Here is a 10,106-nt window from a genome sequence, read left to right on the forward strand (position 1 = left end):
CTTTTTAAATGCCTATTACTAATAGTTAACTTTAAAAACATATCACACAAACCTATCGTACATTTAAAATTGGCTCATTCGGACCTCTTGCACATAAAATCGTTGATATGTCATCTTTAATAGATGAGGTCGTATGTGCGTGTTATAAAAAAAATGTATTACTTCGTTCTATATGTTATCCTATATGTAAAAATGACAGATCAACGATTTTGTGTGCAGGAGGTCCAAATGAGGAGTTCTTATATTAAGCACCGGATCTTCCATGTCACTCGGAAAACTCCCAATTTACATTTGGACACGTGTATTGTGACCCCATATAATAATTAGAATAGTGGGAACTCTTATAATATGTGTGAGTCCATGTTACACGTGTCAAAATATGTATAGGAGGTTCTCCATTATAGGTTTTAATGTCAATTATAGGTGTGTGATAGGTTTAAGTGATAGGTTGTTAAAGTCAAATACAAGTGTGTGATATGTTATTTAAAAAATTCAGAGTGGCAATAAACAAAACTTGCCAAGTTTAAGGATGTAAATATACATTAAACCCAATTTACTTTGTTTTGGACAATGTTTTAAAAACTGGATTGGATATCAAACCGATATAACGATAAGATAAATGGTTCATTAGTTCAATCGGAATAATTCAAATTGGATGATGCCATAAATATATTATATATAAATTATATATATATATATAAATTAATAAATATATATAATAAAATCTCGTTTAATTAATTATAATACAAAAATTTACAAATTCTAAAAAGAAATCTTAATATAAGACAAGATAAATATTAAAATTAAAATTAATTAACATAAAAAATATTAAAATTGAAATTAATTAATACAAATTATTCCAACTTAAAATTTAAGTTTTTAGTTTTCAACTTTTCTTCCTTTTAAAATGTAAGATTTAAGTTTTTAATTTTTAACTTTTCTTCCTTCCGTTCTCGATTTGATCCGGATTCAGTCCGATTTAATATGAATAAAACATTTATATCTATAACCAAACCGGACTCATGGACGATTTCCGATTCAGTCCGGGTTAATATGACATTTATATTTATAAATGAACCAGACTCATAACCGATTCTCGATTTAATCCTGATTCAGCCAGTCCGGTAACCTGGTAATGGGTATTGGATTGATGATAATAATATAATAGAATAGTAAGAAAATGAATGAGTCCAACTTTCCAAAACGAAAATATCCATATTGTGGTTAGTTCTGGGTATGTGAGCATTTCTTAATTTGTTAAATTAAAAGGGTCAAGACATGAGCGACACAATTAGATATTGTTAATTCAATTCAAACGCACAGGCAATAGACACAATCTACAAAACTGTAGCTGATCATATTATATACAAATTGAGGTTACAATCAATAATAAAAACCTCAAATACATCTTCATTTACAATAGTAATAATTAAAATCAAAACTGGAGCACCAAGCGTCTGGAACAAACAGAGCAGAAAAACTTGGTTTTAGTACGGAAATAGAAAGGCAAGAAACAGAACCTCCACTGCTTCTCAACATCCATGGCTTCCACAATTCCTCCACAATAAGGACAGGCTCCGCCGGCAGCATGCCTTCCGATGACCCTCTCATCTTCATCGCAAACAAATACTATGCACATCTTCTTTATTCCTTCTCTCTCTTCCCTTACTTTTCTCTCTTACTTTTCTCTCCATTTATATATATCAACTACGATAAATATCTAGAAAATCCTAGGTTGTACTAGATACAATGAAACAAATCCAGAGAGGAAGATGCTTTCCAATGTTATCAGAACCGGACCGGACATCAAACCAGATTTATAACTGGGTCACGGGTCACTTGATCGGATCGGATAGTTCGGATTGGTCGGACCGGATGACGTAATAAATAAATAAATATTATTTATATATAATTAATTTAAAAAGCCCATTTATATTTAGTGGAGTGAGACTAATGAATATGATGAATAATATAGTAAATTATTGGGCCTTTAAAATTAATTGGATAATTGAAATTATTTGGGCCCATCAGTTTAAGAAACCTAATTTGTCCTTATAAGTTCTTTCACTTCATCACCTTCATCTTCAAAAAAATTTCCGCCTCTCTTTCTCTCTCTCTGCTATTCTTCCGTCTCTCTCTTTCTCATTTTCTGATTTTTCAAATTCTTTTATGTTATTGTTTATAGATTTTTTATGACCACAAAAAGGAGAAGGTATATGATTTGAAAAGGGCAAGAACAAACAGAAGATTCAACAGCGTAGGAAAGCTTTTCTCTGGATTTGGAATCTGGGAAGGCATTGAACCGGAGTTGCACCGATTCCCGGTTCGACCTCCGGTCGTCGGTTCAACTCCGGTTCACACCGGTTTTTTTAACATCCATCGAACCAGTCAAGCTCGGATTGGATTTCTTGCCGGTTCCCGGTCCGACCGGTCCGACCGGCCGGTCCGGTCCGAGCTTGATAACATTGATGCTTTCTACTTTCCAGAATCATCTTATTTCTTATTCCACCCAGTCGACATACGCCGCGTTTTGTTTACCTTCTCTTTCTCTCATATGACGTAATACACTTTTTAATCCACCTTTCATTTTAATTTTTCAAATGTAAATATTGATTATATTTGAAAAATCGAAATTACAATGAAAGGTCCATTCAAATCCTAAACGGTCGTTTGGTTGGGATATGAATAAAAATAAATAGTTGGGATAAGGATAAAAAAATATAATAGTTAATAATTATTAGGGAAAAGTACAAAAATAAACCTTATGGTTATATCTGTTTTCGAACAACACTCATGTGGTTTAAAAGTTTGCAAAATGGTACCATGTACTTCATTCCGTTAGTAAACACATACAAAATTGATTAACGGTGTTAAAAGTCAAAGGGAAAAAGTTAATTTAGTCCTTATATTTATTTATTTTATAAATTAACCCTTATTATTATCTAATTATCACAAATAAACCCCAAAATAAAAATTAAAACTCAAATGCAATATGTTCTCCATCTCTTTAATTTTTTATTTTTATTCTTCTCTCTTTCTCTTCTGTTTGTTAATTTCTCTCTCTAAAATCAATTGAATTTATCTCTCTAAAAAACAAACAATCTCTTCAAATCAATATCATCTACAATTTCAAGCTTTAGTAACATTAACATTTCCTTAAGTTGATGGTTTGAATTGCTTAAAAAAAAATACAATCGTCTCCTGCTTTCTCTGCTTCGATCAAAACTTACTTCCTTCCTTACAGTTAAGCATCAGACCAAGTGCACCGGCGCGTACACCATGATTGTAAAGCTTAACTTCCTCGGTGGAGCCGTCAGAATCTCCGCTCGTAGACTTCACGCCCCATCCAATCGGTATCAAACAACAAAAATGGGAAAGACGCAATGCCTTTGCAGGTTTTTCATAGCAGCAAAAATCTCACCGAAAAACAGCATAGGGGCGACTCCGCCTGTCCATCATCCTCATCAACGGCGACCGCCTTTTCACTCTTCGGTGACCACTATTGAATGAATAGTTTGATATAGGGAAGATTATGGAGATAGAGAGAGATAAGTAATAACACAATTAATGGTTTGAATCACCTTAATGATTCTGGCTCAGATGCCTTGTATTTATAGTGAGCCAATAGTAGTTTGTATAGAAATACAATACATAAGTATAGTCGTATTGAAACTCTACCTAGCTAGTAATATAGACAGATTGAAACTCTAACTAGATAGGAATCTATTTACAGAGATAATAGGAATATTATCTCTAACACCCCCCCTCAAGCCGATGGCGGGCACGAACAAAGAGGCGAGAGCATAGCATCGTGAAGCGAGCCGGAGCTAGCGGCATGGTGAGTATGTCTGCAACCTGATCATCGGTTGGAATAAATCTGATACTGAGAAATCCTCTGTGAACTTGTTCACGAACAAAATGATAGTCTAGCTCAATGTGTTTCGTGCGAGCATGAAACACTGGATTTGAGGTGAGATAAATTGCTCCAACATTATCACACCATAACTGAACCGGGGTGGGTAATGGAAATCCGAGATCCGAAAGAAGAGATTTGAACCATAGTAGTTCTGCTGTGGCATTTGCCACTGCCTTGTATTCACTTTCCGTTGAGGATCTGGCTATTGTGGGTTGCTTGTGGGTCTGCCACGATACAATGCTGGATCCAAGGTAGACACAGAAGGCACCCGTGGATCATCGATCATCAGGACACCCTCCCCAATCACTATCTGAGTAACAATGGATGTGCTGTATTGGTTTGATGGACATGACTATGCCAAAGTCTGATGTGCCCTGAATATATCGTAAGACCCTCTTAACTCCTTTCCAGTGCTCATCAGTCGGACAGTGCAGAAACTGACATAATTTGTTAACTGCAAATGCAATGTCAGGACGAGTGAATGTTAAGTATTGAAGTGCCCCCACAATGCTTCGATATTCATCTCTAGAGGTTAAGCTGGTGCCTAGTTCCTTTGAAAGTGTTGGCGTGGTGGCCATGGGCGTTAGTGTGGGCTTGGAGTCAATCATCTTCACTCTGTCTAGGATGTCAGCCACATACTTGGACTGACACATGTGAATGCCATCCTTCTCATATCTGATCTCAATTCCGAGAAAGTATTCTGCCTTGCCAAGATTGTGAATGGGAAACTCATGTTCGATGGTTGCAATAGTGTTGGTGATGTGTGCAGGGTGGTTCCCTGTTATGAGTATATCATCAACATAGCACAGAATGTAAGTCTTTTCAGTGTCGGTGCGTCTGATGAACAAAGAGTTGCCAGCCTGTGACATTTTGTACCCAAGGGAGAGGAGGAATGTTCGAAGGCGAGTGAACCATTCTCGCGGTGCTTGCTTTAATCCATAGAGACTCTTTTTGAGAAGACAGACATGATCTGGTCGGTCACTGTCCCAAAAACCCTGCGGTTGTTCCATATATATCGTCTCTGATAAGTTTCCATGAAGAAATGCATTGGAGACATCCAGCTGATTGATGAACCAGTTGTTTGCTGCTGCAATGGCAAATACAGACCTAATGGTTGTAGCTTTGATTACTGGACTGAATGTTTCTTTGTAGTCAATCCCAGCTTTTTGAGTGAATCCCCGTGCTACCAAGCGAGCTTTGTGACGATCAATGGTTCCATCAGACTTCTTCTTTGTACGAAAGAGCCACCTGGAGGTGATGACATGCTGATCATGTGGTCTCGGTACAAGTTGCCATGTGCCATTGTCCAGAAGAGCTTGAATCTCTTCAGACATTGCTGTACGCCATTCTGATTGTTTGTTGGCTTTACTGAAGCATGTGGGATCCACTGTGCCATTTGGATGTGTAGCTAAAAGTCCCTCAAACCTTCCTCTTGACTGAAGAGACGACTGTCGAAGTTGCATATAATGTTATCGTGGACCAATCAGTGGTGCATTGCGAGGCCTGGGCCTTTCAGTTGGAATAGGAGCAGGTGGTGCAGTTGTAGGAGGAGGAGAATCTGTTTGTGGCATGATGTTCTCTTCATGAGGTACTGCATTCTGTATTTTCGGCGTGGTGATGTTCACAGCATCAACTGGTGTGCTAGGATCATTTTGAGGAACAGGTGTTGATGCAGCCATGACCACTGGCGACAGACATTGAGGTGGAGTTAAAGGAGCAGTGTTTGTGGCTTCGGAGTCAGGAGGAGTAATTGGGGTTCCAGGATGAGGTCCAGAGTGGACAGGTGTGATGGGTTGGGAGCATGGAACCAAGTTAGAAGTAGATACTATAGGATTGGGATTAGAGAAATTACCTGGATACGGGCCGAGTAGAGATGGTAGTTGACATGATGTGCTTACCCCCGAGTTGCTAGATGAAGGTGATGATGCAGTGATTGCTGATGCAGGAAAGACTTCTTCATTGTGCTGCACAAATTTGCAGATGTATATGCGTCCGGTGGCATATTCAAGACATATATCCCCAGAATGATTTTCTGATGGACCAAGGTAGACACATAACTTGGAGCGAAAGTCAAATTTGTGCTGATTGTATGGACGAAGAAGGGGATAGATACTACTGCCAAAAATGCGTAAGGCCGTATAGGCAGGCTGTTTCTTGTAGAACAAGAAATAGGGTGACTTGTTGTTTAGGATTTTGGTGGGTAAGTAGTTAATTAGCCTAATGTTGTGTATCATGGCATAGTTCCAGAATTTTAAAGGTAAAGATGCATTGGCTAGCAAAGTAAGGCAGGTATCAACGATATGTCTAATTTTTCTCTCAGCTATACCGTTTTGTGCATGAGTGTGAGGGCATGCAATTTTGTGTATAATGCCATGTCATTTGAAAAAAGGTTGTAGTTTTTGAAACTCTCCCCCAAGATCAGAGTAAATATTCTTAACCCTTGAACTATACTGATTAGAGATCATGGCATAAAAATCACAGAAGGTTGAAAAAACATCACTCTTATTCTTTAAACAGAAAACCCATGCAAATCTAGTGAATTCATCAATGATTATTAAAAAATAACGGTGGCCAAGACAAGAAACAACTAGAGCTGGCCCCCAAACATCCAGATGTAAGTTCTCAAAAGTAAATGTGCTAGAGCGACTAATAGAGGGTAAAGAGCTTCTAGCAAGCTTGCCTAATGGACAAAAAGAACAATTGCTAACTGGTTTTGAAGAGGATAGATTGTTTCCTTTGAGAACTGAGCTGATTGTCTGATTCTGACAATGTCCAAGCCGTGCATGCCACCTTTCAAAAGACACCTTCTCTCCAACTAGCGCCTCCTTCAGGGTGGGTGTAAGCACATAAAGCCCATCTTTACTCGGGCCCCGTAACAGGATTTCCCCAGTTGTTTGGTCCTTCACAAGAAAATGGTTAGGCCAAAATTCAAAGAAACATGAGTTGTCACGGGTAAATTTTTGAACAGATAATAAAGATTTTGTAAGCTTGGGAACAAGTAGGGCATCATTAATTTTCAAATTATTGATATTTGAATTTCCAAAGTGAGAAATTTGCAAACCTTGACCATTGCCAAACTGAACTGTATCATATCCTGGGTATGGCTGCATTTGATGAAGTTGAGTCGGATTTGCAGTCATGTGATTGGTTGCTCATGTGTCTGGATACCACGGCTGATTAGGACCCATGAATGGATTTGGTGGTTGTTGCCATGCCATGTGCGCTTGTGGTCCAGGATTGTATTGTGCTCTTGAATTGTTCTTTGGTCTTTTGCACTTGTCAGCCCAGTGGCTTGGATCACCACAATTGTAGCACTTGCCACTTCTTCTCTTCTTTGGATTCTGCTTCTTTGAGTGATTTGTTTACATGGTGGATACATTGGCCTCCCGATGTGCAAATACACCCTTGGGCTGAAGCAGAGTTGTCTTTCTGGTTGATTGAATCATGCCCTCAACTACCTTCAAGCTGTGCAAAATCTCTTGATAGTTGATGTTTGTACCGCGCTGAGTTACAAGATTCTGGACAGTGGAGCGATACTCTTCTGCTAAACCTTTGTAAAGAACTGACGGTAGTAGATGTCGAGGATAAGGATTCCCTGAGGCAGCCAGATCATCAAGGATGGACTTCACTTTTTGCATATACGCAGTGACAGACATTCCTCCTTGCTCAAGCTCATGCAGTTCGACTCCCATCTGAAACTGCTTGCTGCCTGTAATAAGCCCGTAGGCATCCTCTAAGGCTAGCCAAATATCATGTGAGTATTTGAGATATGCAATCTCAGAAAACACCTCTTCGATGATTGAATTTAGGATCAAAGTCCTAACCACATTTTCTACATCATCCCATTGAATAAAAGATGGATTTATGATTAAATCCGCAGCTGATGTCACAAAACCTGTTCTAGGAATAAATTTGGGTGGAGGTGGTGTTGAACTAAGAATGTGAGGAAGAAGATGATAGGTTTGAAGGGTAGATTCCATGGACATTCTCCATGCTTTGTAGTTGTTCGGGGTTAATTTGATGTTAATGTTGATATTTGTGGGTGGTTGTCTTGGTTGTTCAACATGAATGGAGATAGGTTATGGATGGACAGGATTGTTTGCAGTATGAGGGATGGAGGATGAAAGAAAGTTGTGTCTAACATTGTTTAACGGTGCATCAACAGTGTTATGAACCGAGTTTGAGAAGAAAGATGGTGAGGGATCATGGGATAATTGAGTATTGTAACAAAACGGTGAAGTATGAGATTTAGAAATAACCTGATTTTTGTTACAGGCTTCAGCTGCCTGATACGCTGCTAGGGCAGCAAGAACTGATGGAGAAAATAGAGTTGGAGGTGTCGCAGATTGTTGCACTTGAATAGATGGCTGCTGAACCGAAACTTGTTGGTTTCGCGTTTGCGGAATAGCCGCCTGATATGCCGCAAGAGCGGCTAGTATTGCGGTGTCGTTGGTGGATGGCGTCGGTGTCGCGGTTTGTCCTAGCGGTTGTTCGCGCGCTACTGTCGCGGGTGGAGGAGGCGTGGGTTGCGCAAAAGCAACAGACACAGGACGCGCCTGGGCAACGGCAGCCGCGGTGAAGGGTGCAGGGGCCGCGGCAGACGGTGCGGGCGGCGCCTGTGCGCCTGATTGAGGTTGCGCCGGTGTGATCGCCGCAGCAGAAGGTGCAGGACGCGCCTGGGCATTGGCCGCCCTTGCGCTGGCCGCCTGGTAGGCTTCGAGAGCCGCGCGAACCTCCGGCGGGAAGGTATCACCGACTGTGTGCGGAGGAGGTGCGGCTGCCACGGCTGTTGGTGCGGCTAGAAACACGGAATCGCCGGTGACGAAAGGCAAAGTGAACCTTCATCCCGACGACGCGAACGACCCACCGTAGGCGTCGTTTGTGTTTTCGGCAGCCGCGGAGTCAGAGGCGCCGGTGGATGCGATCTGGACGGCGACGACGGCTGTTGCGGTGGCAGCGGCTTTGAACTGTGAATAGGTGGGTGATTGAGGATGATCAGAGGATTCGGAGGATGCGGAAGTTGATACTACTGATACCATGTTGAATGAATAGTTTGATATAGGGAAGATTATGGAGATAGAGAGAGATAAGTAATAACACAATTAATGGTTTGAATCACCTTAATGATTCTGGCTCAGAGGCCTTGTATTTATAGTGAGCCAATAGTAGTTTGTATAGGAATACAATACATAAGTATAGTCGTATTGAAACTCTACCTAGCTAGTAATATAGACAGATTGAAACTCTAACTAGATAGGAATCTATTTACAGAGATAATAGGAATATTATCTCTAACAACCACTTCTTTTCCTTAACATAAGTAAGAGCTATAACTGTAAGAATCGAAAGCAAAGCAATAGACATAAAGAAGCAGGTCTTCAAATTAGAGCAGTAAACATCGCAAGCTTCCGTCATCGTGAACGGAGCCATTTTATACAAATGCGTAAGCGTAGCCAAGGACATTTCCGACGGCCATGAAGAAAGAGAAAAGGGCATTTGATAAACGAGTTTTCTTCTGATTAGAACCAGAAAGATCAGCGAGTAAAGCACGACAAGGAAGTACAAACCATCAACTGTAAGCGTGCCATGACGTATTCTTCCTGATATTGAATTACTGAAATTGAGAGGGAAAAAAAAGAGAAAGCATAGAGATGTCTTTCTGGTTGTAATATTTTAGCAATTCAAACTATCAAACCGTAAGTAAATATCAATGTTACTCAATCTTGAAATCTTAGAATATTTGATATTGATTTGGAGAAATTGTTTCTTTTTTAGGTTTGGAAATTCAATTGATTTTAGAGGGAGAAATTAACAAACAGAAGAGAGAAGAGAAAAGAGAGAGAAAGAAGAACAAAAATTAAAAAATTAAAAAGATTGAGAAGATGGTGCATTTGAGTTTTAATTTTTATTTTGGGGTTTATTTGTGATAATTAGATAATAAGGAGGGTTAATTTATAAAATAAATAAATATAAGGACTAAATTAACTCTTTTCTCTTTGACTTTTAACACCGTTAGTCAATTTTGTATGTGTTTGCTAACGGAATGAAGTACATGGTACCATTTTGTAAACTTTTAAACCACATGAGTGTTGTTCGAAAACAAGTGTAACCACAAAGTTTATTTTTGTACTTTTTCCTAATTATTATTCAATGTATGGTACATGTGGAATAAGGATAGGGATAAAACAAT

The 10,106-nt window shown here is 39.4% G+C and overlaps 1 protein-coding gene across 1 annotated transcript; it reads right to left on the bottom strand.

The window, feature by feature from the left end:
- Positions 1–1,435: 1,435 nt before the first annotated feature.
- Positions 1,436–1,639, bottom strand: LOC136217180 (uncharacterized). The gene has a single exon (XM_066003764.1). It carries the CDS (start codon positions 1,637–1,639, stop codon positions 1,436–1,438), a length of 204 nt encoding a protein of 67 aa, XP_065859836.1.
- Between the last annotated feature and the right edge of the window lie 8,467 nt (positions 1,640–10,106).

The sequence above is a fragment of the Euphorbia lathyris genome, chromosome 2, assembly GCF_963576675.1.
Source record: "Euphorbia lathyris chromosome 2, ddEupLath1.1, whole genome shotgun sequence".
In the NCBI taxonomy this organism is placed as follows: domain Eukaryota; kingdom Viridiplantae; phylum Streptophyta; class Magnoliopsida; order Malpighiales; family Euphorbiaceae; genus Euphorbia; species Euphorbia lathyris.